The 21851-nt window shown below is 34.4% G+C and overlaps 2 protein-coding genes across 2 annotated transcripts in view; one reads left to right on the top strand and one right to left on the bottom strand.

The window, feature by feature from the left end:
- LOC117116313 (T-complex protein 1 subunit alpha-like) overlaps positions 1-4512 on the bottom strand; it is a 12302-nt gene extending 7790 nt beyond the window's left edge. Inside the window, exons 1-4 of the mRNA XM_033260335.1 lie at positions 4358-4512; positions 1896-1981; positions 1502-1630; positions 969-1066 (exon numbers count right to left, since the gene is read on the bottom strand). Of these exons, the coding sequence (XP_033116226.1) occupies positions 969-1066; positions 1502-1630; positions 1896-1981; positions 4358-4427 (383 nt within the window). The 5' untranslated portion in view covers positions 4428-4512. The remainder of the gene's footprint in view (positions 1-968; positions 1067-1501; positions 1631-1895; positions 1982-4357) is intronic.
- A 1866-nt stretch (positions 4513-6378) lies between these two features.
- On the top strand, positions 6379-17974 carry LOC117116302 (short-chain-enoyl-CoA hydratase-like). The gene is given in 9 exon segments (XM_033260324.1): positions 6379-6421; positions 6699-6799; positions 6801-6855; positions 6979-7070; positions 10261-10405; positions 10931-11080; positions 11700-11944; positions 13597-13704; positions 17134-17974. Coding segments are annotated over 9 exon segments (1032 nt in total). The 3' UTR covers positions 17227-17974.
- The last annotated feature ends 3877 nt before the right edge of the window (positions 17975-21851 follow it).

A 21851-nucleotide genomic window follows, 5' to 3' on the forward strand; every position in this document is an offset into this window, starting at 1 on the left:
GTTTAAACGCAATCACGATCGCATCGTGACTTCACTACCGACAAGTACTGTACATGTGTGGAAAATCCCTGATAGATCATTTTGGGCATGCGTATGGACATGCATGGGTAGGTTTGAAGCAGCCTGTGATGATACGATCGTAGTTATTTACGAAAGTGATATTTCCCATGCCAAAGATAACGATAAAACGAACACTAAAACGAAATTTATTTGGCGATTTTCATATGTATTATACTACACTATTAAATTAATACAAGTACAGTATGACCATTCTTTCACCAGCAATATATTGATTTAATAGAGAAATTAACAAAATCACAATCTGTAGATGACAATGTAAGGTTGAGCGTTCGGAAAAATGGAAGTTTATACTATAGAGGCCTAGGTAGTAAAAAATTGCAGAGGCTGCCGACCTCGGAGATTTTAAGGTTGGCAAATTTTTGCCGACCTAATTTTTTCCTAATTTCATGGGCTGACCATCACCATTATAACACTTTATTAAATGGCACCGTTTACAGGCAATTTAAGGCACAGGGGCCTGCCTATTCATTACTCACAGGTGCTCAAGTAATGGGAGTATCTAACTAAAACAATTAAACAAGCAAGCAAAACAAACCAGAGAACTAGGAAAAAGCTGCCGACAGCAGATGCGTCTTGAGAGCTTTTTTGAACAAAGCAGTAGACTGACAGGAGTGAATATTTATTGGCAGTTTATTCCAAAGACATGTTAATATTATTAATAAATTATCATTATAACACTTTATTAAATGGTCAATTACAGACTTTATGATCAAATGTACATTTGTAAGTACACTACACTGACAGTGGCTTAAAAGCAAATTATTTTGTGGAGGAAAATAATAGATTAGTAAAAAGAATTACACTATCTTAAAAGTAGAAGTATATAGAACTGGTATAGCACTGAGCAGTATATGGAGCTATAGTACATAATCTTTGTAAACTCTTACTTGCAAGCCAGTCTGTAGCCACTAATAATAGTTGTGGGATGAATCTTCTGTTTCACTAACTCATCTGCATGTTTTAGAAGCTCGGCAGCAATTATTACCTACAACAGCAAACAAAATGATAAAAAAAAATGAACATAAATGAGAACATAGGAACTTCATGGTTTTTTAAGCGGCCCTCCCCCCACCCCCACTAAATTTGCCTATGGTAAAGAGAACATACTTGTAAATTAATTTAGTTCTAATCACATACACTATTTCTGCTAGGGTTTGTGTCTATCTTGCATATTGGTTTGCGAGTGTGGAATTAGGTACTTTTCATTAGCGATGTTAACGGACGACATCATAATTTATTCATCTTGCGTTGCAGAGTATGTTAATTTCAGGATTTTGCGTGCTCAATGTATGTTTTGGTTTGCGCATGCATTTTTCAATTTGTTTACTAAAGGGGCAGAGCTATCGCGTTGCATGATGGGTACTAACGTTAAAGTTAAGGTTAATGTCGTGCGGCGAAAACTACCTATTATCATACTTACTACTGATGTAGTGCCATCCCCTACTTCTTGATCTTGGAGATCTGCCAATTCCACCAAGACCTTTGCTGCTGGGTGCTCTACCTCCAACAGTTTGAGAATGGTGGCTCCATCATTAGTAACTGTGACATCCTACAACAATGAAATCAAAATTCATTATAATTCAATAATGGCAGAGGCTAGGAATACGGTACAATACGCTGTTGCCACCAGTCATTATAAATCGTTAATGAGATAGCGTACGGTACCGTACCTCCAGATACATCATTCAATAACATGAATTCTCATCGGAGACTTCTTAGTACAATACATGGGTGGATGAATTTCGAGAGGATCTTCTGGGAGGACTTGAATCTTGAATAATTATAAAATAAATTAGTAATTTAAGCACACTTACACCAACATCATCAACCAACATTTTGTCTAAACCAACTGGACCAAGTGAACTTTTCACGATGTTAGCAACTGCAGCTGCTGCCATGACTACAAACAAAAAGAATATAAAGAAACTGTTAACATTATGAAATATTTAAGAAAAATATAAAGTTTTAGCTATGGTACATTGCCCTTAGTTTTTTGCAAAACAAATTTAGTGTGGTCTTAGGGTTATTAGTTGGTAACTTTGAAAAAGTAAAGTGGTCTTGAATTAAATGGCTCTTGAGTTTGAAACAACTCAAAATGAGAAAAAAAACTACAGACAACACTTTCACCAATCCAGGTGGCTTTACCCCTGAATCGATTTGCGACCAAGGTCATTTTGCCGAGCCCGTACCCATCATTGGCTGGCCCGTACCTAAATTTGGCTAGCCTGTACCCAAATTTTGTGCAAGATTTACTTTTGTATTTCAACCTTTATGCAAAATGTTTTACATTTTTTGATAATTGTCATATTGAGCTATATTACTAAAAATATATTTATTATTTAATCAGTGGTACATAAATGGTAAATACAGTTGAACTCGCCTAAGTCAAATCCAAAATGCCATTGAATAATTGTTCAAATTGTTTGATAAAACTTGACTTACAGACTGCTAATTAATGGAAAACATAACAATTTGGCATGTAAAATAAGTTTGACTTAGAAATTATTTGAGTTAGGCAAAGGCGACTTAGGCAAGTTTAACTGTAGATTTAGAAATTCTTGATTGTCGGCAGGACTTTGAAACTGATAACCTATTTAGAAGGACAGACTCAGAGCCACACATTCTGTTTTTTTGTTTTTTTTATCAAAATGACAATTTAAAAATGTGTTTGTATGAATAAAAACGCTAAATAACAAACAAAAAAATGATGCATTTTTTGGGTTCACTGAGCTATTTCACAGACTAGCTACAAAGTTAATTTTCGTACTGTCTTGGAAGTTTTGTTGGCATATGTAGTATATATTAGTTTTCGTTTTGTTATATTTTTTGTTTGTTAGGCATGTTAAAGCCAGGCTGGGGGGAAAATACCCAAATACTGAACAACCATTTCTAAAAAGTATATTCATTTTGTTAGGTATGAAGATAAGAAGTAATAATACAAATTACCATTCTTGTTAAAGCCAGGCTCAGGAGGGAAAACAAATCGGGGTAACCCTATTTCTTGAATTTTAAATATTAAATAATCGGATTGTAATAGGCATAAGTAGTAGGGAATGCTAATCAAGTCAAACTAAGGATCTATATAAATAAAATATCATCTATTTTTCAGCATTTGACCTCCTTCTGTATTTGCATTGCATAATGCACACACCCACATTCCTGAGGGTGGTGTAGAAAAGAATGTGTCTGCTTCAGGGAACCTACTTGTGGGAACATTTCTTTCCAAATTTTTAAAAATTTAGTTTCCAGGCAACCAGTACTCAGGTCTTGGTATATAGTTAATAGACCTCGAAAATACTGAATTTTTTAGGCTTTATTTAATAAATATAAAAAGAAATTATTTTTTTTTATTTATTTTTTTTAAATTATTTATTTAGGCACACAATACATGTGCCAAGGATTGTCAATAGCGACTATATCACTGTCCTACTGTGGTGCATGCAATGTCTTATACTTTCTTGTTTGTTTGCAAGCAACTTCTTATACTTTCTTCTTTGTTTGAAGCCTGAAATGGCTATTAACAATCATGTAACATGTATATCATAAATTATATTAAACTATATTTTACTATATTCATTTGCATTACTAAAATAAATACACGTAAAAACATTTGAATAAGAGTTCGCCAAAATTTATGGTGTTACATCATAATATGAAACGTTACATAATAGTGTACATGACAAGATAGAAAAATAAATTACTATCAAATAATATTAAATAATATCATTAAATTTATTAATAAAAAACTCTGGAAGAAAAAAAAATATGGCAATAGGTCTATACATCTTGGACTATAAAATAAATAAGTGTGAAAACATTTGGGTACAAGTTAGCCACTGGTGGATACAAAGTTCACTACAATTTGGGTCCGGGTTCGCCAAAGTGGGTACAACTTGGCATGGGTAAAGAGTTAGAACCCAGCCCAGCCTCAGCCTTGCCTACCAAACACTGATGATAAATTAATATCTAAATGCCTGTATATCTTATGAAACTTTCTCTGATGGGTTATGTACTATACAAACAAGAAAGTATAAGAAGTTGCATGCACCACATACATGTAAAATATCGAAGAAATGTAGGCCTAGTTTATAAGCTAGAAAATGTAACCGATTTCTAGAACATTCTTCTCAGATCCATGTGTTTAGGCGTAGTCTAGCCTACTAATACTATAGGCTAGGCCTGGTCAACACTTCCTAAACCTGCTCATTAAAAGCTAAAATGCTGGATTATGGTTAAAAAGTAGCAATGAAAAAATAGCTAAGATATTACAACTAACCATTCTGAGTGCGTACAGTAGCACCAGTCGTTCTTTCTCCCCCTACAACAAGAGGTTTAGTAGTCGACATCTTGAAATATTCAGAAAAATACCGTCGGTCGCTCGAGCAGCATGGACAAATCTCGCTCACTCTTCAGTTCACGGGCTCATAAAATCCAGTCGCATATTTGTTACTAACAGTGTGTTTTTGTGATTTTAACTTTACGTTATTATGAAATGCTGAAGTATAATTATAAAAAAAATATATAATTTCAATTCATAGGGGTTGTCTGACTATAATAAATCTTTAAATTTAGTAAAATTTATATTAAGAAAATGAAATGTTTCTGTAAGAAAGTCTAGTCTAAACTTTTCAGATATAATTAAGATTGAGGGCAGCAACTATAGACAAAAAAAATTCTAGGGAAGCCAAGCGTAAAAGAGGTGTACGTGATGTTGCCGCAGGTTGCTGGTTTCTATTGTCTTTCAAGAAATTTCAAGCTGTTTTCCAAAATTCCATTCTTTGCTGGTAAATGTAAATGGCACAAAGAGAATGGTATCGACATTAGGTAATGACTGGCAAGCTTGTATTATGATAGGGAATTGACACCAAGAAATAACTAATCTGACACAGGCACCTTTGTTTTGGTGGGCAGAGCCTCCTCCCATGTGTAGTCACCAGATGTCTGACACTCAAAAAGAGGTCTGAGGCCATCCCACGTCATAAAGAGGGTATCTTCAAACAAGAAAACCTGGCAAATGTTGAGGCCCTACACACGAACCAGACAGAAGATTTCGGTCTCTACACCAGTGCGTGCCACGTATGGTTTTTGCTCTACAGACTAACAACAAGGGATTGGGTCAAAGCGACCACAGCTCTAAGCGGCTGCACTCAAAATGTATGGAACGCCAGTAGTGCTATACCGATTGATTGGGATATGGTATACTTTAGGCCTGGCGGTCAATTTCATATCGTATGCCCACTCGTCAATATATTTGCCTTCTTCATAGAGCATTTGCTCTATGCTTTTTTTAAACTGTTGTAATATAATAAAGGAAGAAAAATAATTTAAAATTCAATATTTATTTAATTCTGTTTTATTTGATCAAAATTTTTGAAATGAAGAGAGATCACTGATAAATTTCAATTAGAATGCCCTTTAATTGTGAAATGGTAAATTCTAAATATACCAAAAAAAAAACATGCTGTTACTATCCCATATACCAGCAAACCCTCCGGGCATATAGGCGGGTTGGTGAACCAGGTTTTGCCAGAATCTTATCTCAATAATCCAATTAAACATCAAAGAAGAATACTCTACTATAATTTATATAGGAACTACACTTTTCAGTCAGTGGCACACTGAGAAAGTGCATCCAAAACAATATGTACAGTAAAGTTCACAAAAAAGACTTTTGCTAAGAAAAAGACAATTCAAATTTTCAAGAGACATAAGGAAAAGTAAAAAAGAAACTGTTCAGTCTTAAGCAATCTTAAACTAAAAAACTTAAGGCAAAATAAAGTGATGCAAACAAACACATGAACAATTATACAAACACCATACAAACGTACATGAAACACACATACATAAGTATTCCGAGTCATTATCACAGCAAGCATTGCTGTTTCTCAATAAATTACCAGTATAGTATTTAAAAACCAGGCTGGAAAACTTTAAAAAACCTGTTGTTCAAAAATATTAGGCATTTTTAAAACCTTGGCTATAATTTCATATACAAATCATAATAGATATGCTTTTGAATTTTAAAAAACAATGACATGTTAGAAGTTACAACATGGTTTTTGATTTAATTGTGTTAGTCTTATGAACCATGAACTATTCACAACTAATGAGCTTCACTGTTAATCGTGTTACAAAATTCCCTGAAGCAGTAATTAATAGAGATAAGAAGAGATCGGCAAAACCTGGTTAAATAACTGAAAATTTGGTAAATAGTGAAGTTTCCTCGTGAAATGTTTTGTACACAAAACTGTAACGTTATTTTAACATAAAATTGTTGGCACTACATTATTTCCCGAAATGGATCTTGCACAGTTGGCAGAACAAGGCCAGTGGAAGTTGGGTCAAGATCCCATCCAATGGAGCTACCCCGCCATGTAGATTTGTAACTACACATTGTTATGCATGTATCCGACAGAGGCAGCCATCCCTGAAGACACATTGTAGTCCTGACAGGGTCTTCACCTTAGATGGGCATCCTATCAGAGTTAATCACTTTTGCCATCACTGGTCTTGGGTTAGTGAATCGGTAGAATGTCACTGATTCTAAATTTGGAAGCTACTGTGTGCAAAATGATTTATTTATTATTCAATCATACTCTAAATTTATTCCATTCCAGTGGAAACAGAAAAACGAGGTAAAGTGTTTCTAATTGCTATCAACCGACCTGCTAATCGTAATGCAGTCGACCACGAAACTGGAGAACAACTTTGCAATGCTTTTTGGGGATTTTGAATCCGACGATGAGGCATCTGTTGCAGTGTTTTATGGCAAACGTGAGGAATGAGTTGATTGAAGGTACTGTATCTGGTAAACAATATGATTTTAACTACAATATGATTTTATCGGTTTGTTTTTCTTGGTCACTAACTAAATCATGAATTTTCCACTTTTTTTAGATGGCAACTTCTGTGCTGGTTATGATCTCAAAGAACTAGCATCAATGGATCCAAGTACCCTCAAACATTCATCTGTCAATTACGCACCAATGGTAGTTTATATTTATAACAATGATAGCTTTGTCAACACTAGGCGAGGCTTTTTTATTCCTTGTGTCGTATACTTATTTTTTTAAAGATCATCGGAGGAGGGTGGAATAAAAATAAAAATAAAATTTTGTTTTCTTATTTAGCAAATAGTTTTGCCAAAAGGAGGAGAAAATAAAAATTAAATTTTATTGGTGAATGTAAAATAGGATAGTTAAATGCTTCAAAGTTATGTAATTAGGAAAGAATATACATATCTTATCTTTGGAGATTTCAAGGCAGCGGAGGGCTTAATAAAAATAAAGAAAAACTTTTATTTTTTTCTAAAATTTCCATTTTTTCGTGGCAGCTGGTGCGCTAATTGGCCAAAAAAAAAAAATTGATTGTTATTCGAAATCGTCAATGTTTGCATTAGGCGGGTTTGCTAAACAAGGTATAAAAAAGTCTCGCCTTACCATCAATGGTTCTATCTCAAGTCTGGTTTTTATTTTTATGGAATTGCTGATAGTTGATACACTACAGTAGCTTTCATTTGTAAAATTGTGTGGCGAGGGCGTTGGACTTTCAGTCGGAATGCCTTGGCAATTCTTTTGCAATTCACTGATTGAATCTGGTACATGATTGGGACGGGGACGCCTACAAAGTGCAACGATTGTGTTAAAAACGCTGTAGTAACCAAGTAGCGAATATATGGAAACCATTTTTATTACCATCATCATCATAATCATCATTTTAAACATCATGATTGATGGTAGATGATATTTTTCTCAAACATTCATGACATGCAGTCTCAAAAATTGTGATGCTTATTGCTCTAAATGTTAACCTAAAAAAACAATGGTTAAATATGAACTAGAATTTTTGTGTTGTTAGTCAAACCTTTGTAAATGTTATGTTGGTATTTAGCTTTAGTCGATCATGCTCTAGGCTACATGAAAAAATAATATTTGTAATTTGACTGATATACAGTAATAATCAGGGTAACTTCTTATTCCCAATGCGTTCTAGTAAGGATGTGTTAACCTACTTCTGCAATTAGCGTACCTGCAAAGCCTTATTATTTGAAATATGCATTTGAATAATGACATCACTGTATGTTTAGCACTCATGTACTGAATAACCTGAAATGTCCATATCGTAATTTGTTGTTGCCATGTTTTATTTGCCTATCCTCTAATTTAAGCACATCAAACCTCATAATATTAGTTGACTTACAATGCCTGCCATTTTTCAGTGTACTTTATTATTATTTATATATTTTTTGTCTATTTGTTTTTTTTTAATTTAAATTATCACTCTGTAAGTAACCCAAGGTAAACTGGTACTTTCCTTCCAGAATAGAAGGATCTTGGCGCCACAGTCCCTTATCTTTCAGATAGTTCATACAATGCTTATTTCACCTCACCATCTACCAAGATCAACTTTATTTGCATTATCGAAATACATCATTATCATAATGGTCAAAATCATATAAATTTTTTCAGATGTATGAAGTTTATTTGATTATTTACAATATTTAAAAAATTATCAATTTTTATTTAACAATTAGCTCTCTCTCAGATTAGCTTCCAGAAGAGCTGGGTAAAAGGGTGGTTATGACCCTTTTTCCACCCTTTTTTAAATATTGAAAAATCTGTATCTCATTAAACGGTTTTCATCAAACACCCTTTTTGTTTTTAGAAAAACCATATGTACAACATAACAAAAACTGTTTTCCCTCCTGAACTTGGCTTTAAAATTGATATTACTTATGATGTCAAATTGTAAGATGGCCACTTAAAAAAAATTAAAATTAGTTATGTCAATTTCTTAGATAGCTCCTTTAAAATATTTTTTTAAAAATTATTTCAATTTGTGTGATGGCCACTTTCACAATGAAAATAATCAATAATCCATGTTCTAACAGTTCAGATTACAGTATACATTTCACTTTTTCGTGTACCATATATATTCGCGTATAAGACGAGGCTTAAAATAGCAAATTACGATTAAAAGACAGGGGCTCGTCTTATACGCGCATACAAATTTCAGATTTTGAAAATCATGTCCGTCTTGTGCAGATCGTCCATAACACTACTACAAAGAAACTATTTTAAACACAGGGAAATAAGATTTAAAATTTCATAATATGGCATTATTTTACTACTATATGGTAGTAGTTATAATACTCAGTCAAATCCTGCTCTCTTCATTTATTCATCTTTAAGATATTTTAAGTATTCTCACAAAAGTTATGAGGTGTTTTTGTTGTACACCAAAATTAAAGATATAGGTACACACATTAAAGATATAGCTTAAAGAATAATAAAGCAGTTGAGATTATAGATAAGTAGATGGCTGATGGTAAAGACCTAAATCAATTATTAAATCTATAATTAGTTCTTATTCTGGAGTGACAAAAGCCACCTGATCCATTTAGAAAGTATTTAATGAAGTATATTTATCGTTCAAGATAATCTATTATTTATTATGTAAAGCATTATCGTTGTACAAGTTGTCAAGATTACAGGGGTGGCGCCAGTGGGGGCTGAGAAACAAATAATTTCATGTAATATCTACAGTTTATGTGAATCTAAATTTGATTAAATATGCCTTTCAAACACCTAACAAACACTATCAAAGTAGATTTCGTTAGTTCGAGAAATCACAGCAGCGCGTCAAAACAAGCGCGTGTTGGTTGTAAGGCACTTTCGTATTCTTTATCACACAAAAAGTCTGTAACAACAACTGCACATATTTTGACGCACTTTTGTGATTTCATGAACGAACACAATCTAATTTGATTGTGTTAGTTCGTGATGTGAACGACGAATTGTTAAGCGCTCTCCAGACTCATATTTTATTTGACAAAAACATGTGTTATGCATAAAAATGATTATGATGACATCAGATACTGACCATATATAGGCACATCATGACTAAATATGGGCATATAACAGCTTTTTGACAAAGAAATTTGAGTCTGGAGAGAGCTTTAGACCTTCGTGTGAATTCACCCTGGATAGCCCTTTCAATGGTTCTTGCCCACATTAGTCCAGAACCCCATATGTCTGCGACATCGGACTCCCTGATGGGCAAATCAGTTGGCACGTCTCCTGGAAGATTATACATTAGTTCCTATACTACGTATATCCCATGTTATTCTGGATTTGCCCTTCTGTGGACTTCACATGTTGTATAACCTTTATTTCTTAGGGTCCATCAAAGACTGTCTTCAGTAAACCAGTTATAGCTGCCATCAGTGGATATGCAGTCGCTGGTGGTCTGGAGTTGGCATTGATGTGTGACATGAGGGTCGCAGAGGAGGATGCCATCATGGGAGTCTTCTGCCGGAGGTTTGGTGAGAATCGGTGTAAAATTGTCAGTGTATATTTTGGATAGGCTGTAGGGAACTGGTGAGGTCGATCAAGTCTCCAATATAATTTTGATGCAGTAATCTGCATTTTGTTTTCCATAATTTGCATTGTAGCTTGCATTGGTTGTTGGTGAGCCCAACCATCAGAAGAGCCCAGAAGAAGTTGTTATTATTGTTTATATCTGTTTTATTTATTACTATGTATTTTTTTTAAATGGTACACTATGCCACAAGACTTGGCACTCTTAGTTCTTCAGTGCCATCAACATCAATGGCGTATCTAAATGGTGGGGGGGGGGGGGGGCTGAAAGGGGGGGGGGGGTGGCTGAAAGGAGTACGGAGGTGAAGTGGAGGGATGATGATTATGTGAGGGGGCACTAGCTTGCAAAAGATCCCTAGATATGCCACTGGAAAACATACAATTAAACAAGAACAATACAAATTAAACATAATATACTGTGCAGTTATGGATGTCCTATTTAATCATAATTGTTACTCTTTCTTCTATAGGGGTTCCTTTAATAGATGGTGGCACTGTTCGGCTTCCTTATCTAGTAGGCCTATCTAGGGCATTAGATCTGATTTTGACTGGCAGGCCAGTGCTGGCAGATGAAGCTCTCAGTATGGGTCTTGTTAATCGAGTTGTACCAGTTGGCGATGGTAGGGTAAAGGAAATATTCTCTTTCATTGTTAAATTAATTGCTTTTTAAATACATAAATATGTCTGTCTGGATAACCTCAACTGTGTTGAGAGTAATTTTTGTATTTTGTTTTGTTGTTCATTGATTTCTATAACTTAAATAAATATCAAAGAAAAAGAGAGGAAAATACAAGAATACATGTCTCCCTCTAATTAACGACCTCCCACTTTTCTGTGGTCCCATATTAACCAATGTCTTTTTATGTATCAATGTATCATTTTAATTAGAGACTAAAGCTGCTAAATACCATGGAAACCAAAGTAAGTGGTCTTTAATTGGAGAGACCTGTGTTCAGATTAATTATTAAAATTAGATAAACATTTAATGAAAGTGATTGCACAAACTGGCACTGGCAAAGAGATTCCTTTTCTTGAGTGGTCTTACTACATTAGATTAACAAATCATGTTCAGTACTTGGAAAATGTTGGTTCATGGCTAAATATAGCATGAATGAATGAATGCATAAACAGCAATATTGGATGGAAAAAATACAGTTATAACTACATTAGAATAACAAATCATGCTCAATACTTGGAAAGATTTTCTGTTTGATTTAAGTGATTACATTATATCAACAGGTGTGAAATCGGCTGTGGAACTGGCCAATCAGATTGCTTCGTTTCCTAGAGAGTGTATGCTGGCTGATCGTAAGTCCAGCATGTATGCAGCATATGATGCTAAATCATGGCAGGATGCTATGCGGTTTGAACATGAAAATGGTAATGTGGAAGCTTTTAGCTTTGATGAACAAGTGGTGCATATACTGTATTATAATGAGGCGATAATGATGACGATGATGATGCAGAGGATGAAAACTGTTGCGGTAATTGTGGTAGTGGTTATTAATTTTTGTTGGTATAATATATAATAAATTATATATATATAATATATATATATTATATATATTATATTATAGTATAATATATAATAAATCGTTATTATTATTATTATCGCTATTTTAATATTTTTATGAGTAAAGTTGAATTGCATGGTGGTTACAATGCTTGCCTTCCAATTTCAGGGTCCTAGGTTCTATTCCTGTCGCTGGACCAGGATTTTTTCTCACAACCACAAAACAACTCTACTCCCTTAAGCCTTATCATGAGACTTATAGAAAAGTGATTAAGTTTGCTGTGTGGCATATCATTTGCCTTGGTAAATAAATAAATATGATAATGATGGTGCTGTTGATTATATAATGATGATCAATATCATCACCACCAGAGTCCTCATTTTAATCGATACCATTAACAACATTCATCATTATAATTTCATTACCACCATCATTTTCATCATTATATTATACCAATAACTATTAAAAATGTTCTTACATTTAACATTATTTATTATTATATTTTTATTTTTTTTTAGTTAACTCTACATAAACATACACATTGCTTTCTGAAATTTACCTCTCTTATTCCTTCAAATATTATTTGTAAGATTATTGTCAAGAAATAATAGAGATGGAGGGATAGGTAGATTGTCAAATACAGTGTGTATGGATACAGAATGATAGACTGATGGATGAGTGGACGGTGTAGCTGGATGGACGGATGGATGGACAGAGGGATGTATAGACGCACAGACGGAAGTATGAATGACTGATGGATGGACAGCCTAACAGACGGATGGTGGATGGATGGACAGATAATGGATGAGTAGACTCAATAGGGTGGAATGGGTGATGGAGGGATATATGGAATGATGGATAAATTTATTAATTAATTGATGGTCCGATGGATGTGTATGTATGTACAGTATCAGTGTTCTCCCCAGTTGAAAAATTTTTACAGGTAAATTTGTTCATATAAAGCCAGCTAAGCACGCGCAACGTGAGGTAGTACTTTTTTTTTTAAGTGGAGTTCAATGGCTCCAAAAAACAATAATACATATAATCATAGCCTAGGCCTGAACTCCAACAGTGGAATTATGTTCATTATTGAAAGAAGGTCTGTCTAGGCTACCTAGGCCAAATAAGTACTTTTTTTAATTCTACCAACACACAATTTTTACTGCCGTTACTGTCAGTTATTTTTACTGGTAAAATTCATGGCTGAAACAGCTTCGGGAGAACACTTACAGTGAGTATGGAGGGATGGGTAGACGCAAGGATGAATAAATGGGTACTATAGATTTGTTGACATGTAGACAGCACCTCTATGGAATAAGTTACCAACAGAATTTATTATTGGTTTTTGGATTGTTTACAAGAGAATTTGATTGGCTTTTTGTTAAGGTAATACAACATGTTGTCAGGCCTTGCCTTTGTTGTATTTCCTCCATCTTAATTTTTTGTTGTTTTTATTCATGATGGAAAATAAAGATTGATTGATTGATTGCTTGATGATTGAATTTTATTATTATTAATAGTATTATTTTATTGTTAATTATTAAAGTTTTGTTCTCAGGATGATGGTTGGTATTTTGATTGTTTACATGTGGCTTATTATATAAGATTTTCTGTTATTTCAGGTAAAGATGTTATTTCAAGGGAATCAGTTGATGGTGCTAGAACGTTTGCAAAAGGTTCTGGGCGAAAAGGATCCTTCTCAGATTGGAAATCAAAGCTTTGACATTCAGGTAATATCATCTTTGAATATGCGAGAACTTGTTTATAATTTGATTAGTGAACCCTCCAGGGTCGATAATGATGATTTCGAATAAAAATAAAATTTTTTTTTTGCTAATTAATTCACCCAATTCTCCACAAAAAATGGAAATTTTAGAAAAAATTAGGATTTTTCTTTATTTTTATTACGACCGGTGCTGGCTTGCAATATCCAAAAATAAGATATGTATATATTTATGTATACAGTAAATATTTCTTACTAATTTTATTTTTTGTCAATTAGCGCACCCATCGCCACGAAAACATGAAAATTTCAGAAAAAAATGAAAGGTTTTCTTTATTTTTGTTACAAACACCGCTGGCTTGAAATCTCCAAAAAATGGTTATGTACATGTTTATATTTCTTCCTAATTATATAAATTTGAAGCATTTAACCATCCTATTTTACATTTACCAATAAAATTTTATTGTTATTTTCTCCTCCATCTGGATGTTTTTGGCAAAACTATTTGCTAAATCAAAAAACAAAATTTTATTTTTAGTTTTTTTCCCACCTTTTGACGAACTTTAAAAATAGTATGTTCACTAAACAAGTATAAAAAAAGTCTCGCCTAACAAGATATAAAATGTAATTTTAAGTTTTGCAAGGCGAAGTAATAATAGTAAGTAGGGTAGTGGTACACCCTGTAGATAGTTCTGAAAAGAACTGTTGCATTGTCAAGACATTTTGATTATACTGCTCTAATCGTCTTAATGAGAATTCATGAAAAGATTAGAACAATCCATTCTCAACAACGCAACAGCTCCTTTCAGAATTAACTTCATGGTGTACTGCAAACCTATTTATTATCACAAGATTATATTTCTGAATATTTCAAAGTTTTGAGCATGATGCTTTAGTGTGACATACATAATGCATACAGTACTACTTTCACAACTCTCTTCAAAAGGCAATGAAAAGCTAAGATGATGATTGAGATTACTCTGCAAGCCAAACCAATCTTCAAAACAATGTACCCGTTGGCCATTATTATCTGAGGTTAAAATAGGAAGATATTTGTCTTCCTTTGTCTTAATTCCATGATTTTGCTTAAGTAAGATTTATCATACCCGAACAAAATATTTGCTAAAATTTTCATCATAAATTTAAGTGCTTAATATGAGAATTTTAAATTGACTGTTTTCACAGTGGAGATATTGGATTAAATTATAAGCACACCAGGCTTCATCACAGTAGGCTTGAGATTTAGACAAAGTAAATGCTTGACTGGGTGAATAGCCCAGTGGAATATGGGTATGATGCGTCTCACATACACATAGAGCTAAGACTTTCTTCTTGGACTTGCACAGTGTATAGGTCCTAACCTTACTGTGTTCCATTCTATATCGTCACCTCATGCTATCATTCTAATAATATCTTGTTTCCTACTGTTCATCTATGATCATCTCATAATGCATCCTTCTTGGTAAAAAGGGAGGCACTTGCCCTTCTCTGGGTTTATAGCCTCTCTACCCAATCAACTTGTTAACTAGTTTCAACAGTAAAATACAGTATACAAAATCTTAATAAATATTTTAAAAACCATAAAATATTGAAATAACATATAAGCATCTAAAATTATATACTGTAATTACGATCTTGATTGTCGTTTCTTTAATTTTTGTAAAACAATTGAAACTACAGCATTGTGATGTTGTGATATTAATCAAGCAGCAATTTATTTATTTATCTTCTTTGGATTTATTTTATATTTATTTCTTTATTCCCGGTTTTCATGCATTAATTTATTCTTTATTTATTCATTTGTTATTCCTTTTAATCATCTACTGCAGATTTGGTTACCCGATTTTAAGGAGAGCATGCTTTTAAGGCATTTGTATTTTTCATTTGCCTATTTTGCTTAACCCTTTTACATTTTTAATGACACATGCATTAACTTTATTTTAAAACTGCTTAGTTAATATGTTTTTTATTACGATGTTATTCTATTCAATTTATTTTATGTTGTATGTTGATTTGATTTTGAAATACAACATTGAAATGAAATGAATAGACATATACCACTGAACAGTAGGTCTTGGGCACTGAACCATTGGTACTAGCACTTGGAAACTCTCAGGGCCTGTTCGAATGAAAAACGCCAACCGTATTCCATTTATTTCACCGGTTAAACAAGCTGAGCACTCAACGGGTGGTCGATTGTTCGAGCGAGTTCCAGCTTACATTAAATACTGTGTAACAAAACTACTCTGGAAGTAAATTCTTTAATTATTCCATGGTCAGCCAATTCTTTCTTTACTTTCTGCTGCTGTTATAACCAGCCCACGTATGTACAAACACAGCACGCGGGAACGATATTTGAGGTCAACAACTTATAAACGCTGTTTTAAAATCTGTACCTAGGCTAGTTTTTAATGTGATGTTATGCTGATGGTTTGACTGTCCAATCCAACTTTGATTTCGTCGTGCATGCGAAGAGGTGAAGGAGAGCTGCAACCAGGCCTGGGCCATAACCTTATTGAATTTTGCGAGCTAGACTCTGGACACAACATTTTGAAAAACAAATAAGGTTGATTTATCGTCGCTCCATGGTCATTCCATACATGGTATTCTACGCAACAATTTGGTGGTCGAAATTTGCAGGCCCTCAAAGGTGACTCTGACTTAATTAGTGTGGTGTTCCCAAAGGATTTTTACCAATTATTTACTCCAGATCCAACTGGTCCTTTAAAACACTGACTTGGCACTGCCATCATGCACTACCCTTTTAGTAAACACAAGAATACATGATTATTTAGTGTTGCAGTGAGCTTTGGTTTTATTCCGGGCACAAGTAAATGCTGGCCTTTCCAATTCTCATTCACTGGCCGTTGCACACTAGCCCTTGAACACTGGTCCTTTAATGCTGGCTCTTGAGGTCAGTCCCATGGTCTATGAGCCACTGGTCATTCACCACCATCTGCAAGCAATTTGTACCATCCCTGGGCACTTCCCTTTTAAAAGTGAACACAAGAGGGAGGTGGCTGGCACAGCGGTCGCTGCTCAGGTTTTCAACCTTGTGGTTGGTAGTTCAAACCTCACGCTCTCTCCAAATCTGGCCAGGCTTAGATACCTCAGCTTGAATTGTGGACGGGCTGTAAAAACGGTTCACACTATATTCCAGCTTTAAATGCAAGTTGGCTACAGCCCATGGCTTTGTTTCGGGCACACAAGGTCAGGTCCATCCTTTGCATGGCCTTGCTATAGGATCCTCTAATAAAGAAATGAAGAACGGTACATGATTATTTAGTGTTATAGTCAACTTTGGTTTTAATCCTGGGACCAGTAAATGTTAGGCTTTCTACCTCTCATTTTTTGGTTCAGGATTATTACTAGGGTTGGCAGGCATTTATATAATAAGGTTGGTTTTAGTTAAACTTTTTCATGTTTAATCTTTCAGGTTTACTACCAAACTTTTTTTACCTACGCCAATGGAGGTTCAATATTCACCTCTCTCTATCTGATCAATCAATCAATAAATTTGATTATGTAGCAAGATTATGCAAACACTATGGAATTGATCATCAATAAAACTTAGTGGAATGGAACATAATAATGTAAGAAAAGAGGTGATTTAATTTTTGGAAGAAAAAATCAGAGGACAAGGTAAAGGTGACAGAAATTCAATTTTCTCATTGTACTTACCCTCAAGCATGAAAGGAAATAATGGAATCACCCATAATCGACCTGTGTACTGTTCGATATTCAGGCACACGGTGGATGTATGCACTCTATCGAGTGCTCTAGTGTATTGTATGAAAGATTCAGCCTCTACAAATATCTTGTCAATTCAACAAAGACAGGAACTTCTTCACTCCAAGGATGTCATATCTGAAGTTGATTTATAGATTTTGACCCAGGCCTAGATGACTTTAAAGTGCATAGGGAGTAGGCATGGCCACCTTTTTTAATAACAATTACCAATTTGTATATAAGGAACCAAACAGAAGAATATGATGGATTAAAGTCTATAACATATGTTTAAATATAAATGTAAATTAATTAAGTCAGGCTCAGGGGTAAACAAAATTTTTATATGTTGTAGGACTGATTTTTCTAGGTGGAAAAAAGTATATCAAGTTTTTCGTCAAATATGTTTTTTGCGTCATAGAAAAATCAGTTCTACAACATATCAAAAATTGTTTCCCTCTGGTGCTGGACTTTTAAGATATACAGTATTGCCGCCCAAAAATTAAGAAAAAGTCTGAAAACTAAATTAAAACATTCGAAAGAATCACTTATATATCAGCTCTGTTTTCAATGATTCAGATATATTTTACTATGAAACTTCATAACTTTACTTGCAGAAATTTAATGATAAAAAACACACACACACACACACAAACCAATCCAAATTCAAACCAATTTCAAATTATTTTTATTTGACAATAAAGCTATCTTGTATCTTGTATATGCAAGAACTTTGATATTTGTTAATTTTGCAATGAAATGGTTTTTTTCCTTCTCACTGTAATTTTGTAGTAAAAAGTTCAGTATCTTAATGAAATATACAAAGTAATCATTTCAATCTTCTTTCGAATAATTTGTCGGTATTTATATAGCACTCTACACACCTAAGTCGAAGAATTTTTCACATTATTACCCATGTTATTGGAAAGATGCCTATATGGAACAAATACTCAGATACCTGAGGAAATATTCCATAATTTGCTGTATGAAATAAATCAGAGCTTTGGCACCAAATCCTCATAGGGACTCGCTTATCCTCCTAGGTGAGAGAGACAACATGGACGAAGCGCTTTGCCCAAGGACACAAGTAGCTTGCACAGCGAAGGTTTTGAACCCCCGACCACAGGGTTGACAGTCCAATCAACAACAATTCCACTAATCACTTCCACACAAATTTAATTCAAGTCTCTTATAATTTATGGCAGTATATCTTTAAGGACATAAAATCAAACAAAATGCCATAAATGTTATATTTGATTGGATAGTAGTAATCATAGCGGTGGATTCAGTGGTGGGGGCCTAGATTTTTCAAAATAAAAAAGAAATGTAGAAAAAAAGAAAGTTATATTCAAGCTTTAACTTTGAGAGGCCATTTCCAGTCATCTAGAGGTGCCATAATCTTAATTTTTCTTACCTCGGCCCCAACCATGGTGGGGCTGAGGTGGTACAGTATACTGTAGACTGTCCATCTGTGAAAGGTCCTCTCTGGCAGGGACGTAGCCAGAATTTTGAAAGGGTGGGAGCCGTTATGCGATGTACCTAGTACCGAGTGGGGGTGGGGTCTAGGGGGAATCACACTCTGAACGTTTTTTAGGACTGCTTTGAGAGGATAAAGTGAAAAAAATAGACACATCATAAATATTAGTAAGGCTAACAATAATAACTGAACAGTGGCAGATTTAGAAATTCGAAGAGGTGACCCAGGGAAGGATTTAACAGAGTGAGAAACCACCCACCTCAGCCCCACCATGGTTGGGGCTGAGGTAAGAAAATTTATGATTAGGGCACCTCTAGATGACTGGAAATTACACTCTCAGACTTACATTTGAATATAATTTTCTTTTTTTCCATTAAAAAAAAAAATTCAGGGATGGGGTTGGGGGGAAGAGAAGGGGTCTTTGAATCCGTCACTGCTCAAAACATCCTTTATCCAAAATACTGTACTCATAATCATGAAAAATGGGCATGAAAAACTGATCACCTCCTAAAAAGAAATTTATGCACCCTCGCCTAGCAGCCACCAAGCTATACTCCGAGTCAGGTGCCGACTCAATGGAGTTTAATGTCATACTCAGGGAAGGGTGAAGATCTATTTTGAAAGGTGGAGGGGACATTTGATGAGGTTGGGGCTGAGGTGCAAAAATTTGAGGAAATAGTACCTCTAGATGGCCAGAAATGACACTTTTAGTAACTTAAAATATCATCACATCACGATTGATATACTTCAAAGCTGGGGCTGAGGTTCGAAAAATTTGAGGAAATACCATCCCAAATCCAGCCTACTGTCGCCAAATGTTAAACTGACTAATTAGCATATTGGAATGTGGCAATATTGCATACTTTAGTACAGAGAAGCTGGAATACTATTACTCATAACTATGGCAATAGGTCAATTCCAGTAAATGACCTTTATAAAAGTCAATTTTCTTCTTTTGGTCACTGATGCTTGTTTTGGCATGGCAAGCCCATATGTAAACAGATGTGTTTGTGGTGCAACATGTCTTGGACAAGCGCATATTCCTGGTCATGCTTTGAGTGGTCAGTTGTCAAAGTTTGGTTGACAATCCAGAAAAAGGTCCTTACTTTGGAAACCTCATCAAAAAATTGTTTTTGCCTATTGAATGACATTTAATTTCAAACAGAGGTAAGCTAGCTGGGAAGGCTGAGTCTGAATCAAAACAATCGGTGTACATGCATGGGTTTATAAATGCAAGCTAAAGCTTTGCTGGATTTTCATTCTCTGATGAAAAAAAAAAATTTAATTTAAAAAATCAATATTGTCAGAACCCTCAATCAGATACAAGATACATTCAGACATCTATTTCATGTACTTTGTTGTAATGACGTATCTTGCAGAGAAATGTAGCATATATTATCATTGCATTTTAATAAATTGTTATAATGTTGTCTAATCTGTAATAAAATTGATATCTTATTTAGACTACATGGTCATATACTTATACAAACTGAAGTAAAAATCATCACTGTCTTAGTTGTACTCTATAATCTCCTATACTGTTTTTTCTTGCCTGTTGGACTGCGGGTGGACTGATGTGTTAAGTGTCAATACCAGTAATCTATAAACATCAAACTTTAAATGTAAATAGTTGACTCTTACCTAATTGTTCTTGCTTGCTTATAGTACCATTTTCAACAGGTTTATCAGTTGGAACTTTGATTTCTGGTATCACCTTCGCTGGTGATCCTTTACCTGGTGATGGGGCTTTTTCTGCAGGTTTTTTATCTACACGTGCAACCGTCTCCTCTTTTTTAACCTGCTGGTGCAGCATCTTTTACACCTGGCGCTGCAGCGTCTTTCGGGCTCACCTTTTCAACCTGTATTGGTTTCTCTTCAGCAGGTGGTGCCGCTTGTTCTTTAGGTGCCGCCGCCTTCTCAACTGGTTTTTCTTCGACAGGTTCTGGTTTTCCTGCGGGTGGCTTTGATTGCTGTTTGGCATCTTTCTTCACTTCAACTGGCTTTTTTTCAACAGATTCTGGTTTACCTGCGGGTGGTTTTGACTGCTGTCTAGCGTCTTTCTTTGCTTCAACTGGTTCTTCTATTATTTTTTCCAGTTTCTCTTCAGGTTTTTTACTGAAAAATATGAAGATAAATATAACAATGACACAGTCAATAAAATTCAAGTCAAAAAATGCACTTTTGTATCACTTCTTTATAACCAGGAGTTGATATTATTAGTATTATTATATATTTATATCACCATCGCCATTATTATTATTATTATTATTATTATTATTATTATTATTATTATTATTACGCCTATTATCATCATTACTACTACTACTAAGTACTAGTAGTAGTAGTGTAGTGTAGTGGTATTATTTAACAAAACTTTGTAAAAAGAAAGAAAACTGAACCATACAATGTCATATTTCTGTATCTTAAAAGACCTGACCTGGGATTTATGGATTTAAGACGAATTTAAGATGATTTTAGATAAATCCAACCCTGAGCTGTAGCCGTTATAAACCCGAACATATTAACTTTTTCGTTATCGTGTATAGTGAAAAATTGATTAATCTAACGAATATTCATTGGGTTGTTATCAAGTTAGACTTTAACTGATAGACGGTTATATTGGGTTTCTATCAGAGCACGAGTACAAACCCTATAGTAGAAGGAGTCAATTAGAAATTGTACAGCATAATCAACTCCAAACTCCCTGTTTTGCTTTAATGTGCTGCAAAAAAGTAACTGTCTTCAGAGTTGACTATAACCATCACATAGCGTAAGACAGCAAAATGATTTATGACATACTGTACCATGTTCAATTTGTATTGTAATTTGCGTAAAAAAAATCACGCTTAGGCCTATGTGTTATAATTATTGTAGGCCTATTAGGCATATGTATAACGTGGGCTGATGTATATTTACATATTTTAGAAGTATTCATTTTGAGTGATCACAAT

Source organism: Anneissia japonica, unplaced genomic scaffold (assembly GCF_011630105.1).
Source record: "Anneissia japonica isolate Jap-2015-1 unplaced genomic scaffold, ASM1163010v1 scaffold287602_len1038180_cov171, whole genome shotgun sequence".
In the NCBI taxonomy this organism is placed as follows: Eukaryota; Metazoa; Echinodermata; class Crinoidea; order Comatulida; family Comatulidae; genus Anneissia; species Anneissia japonica.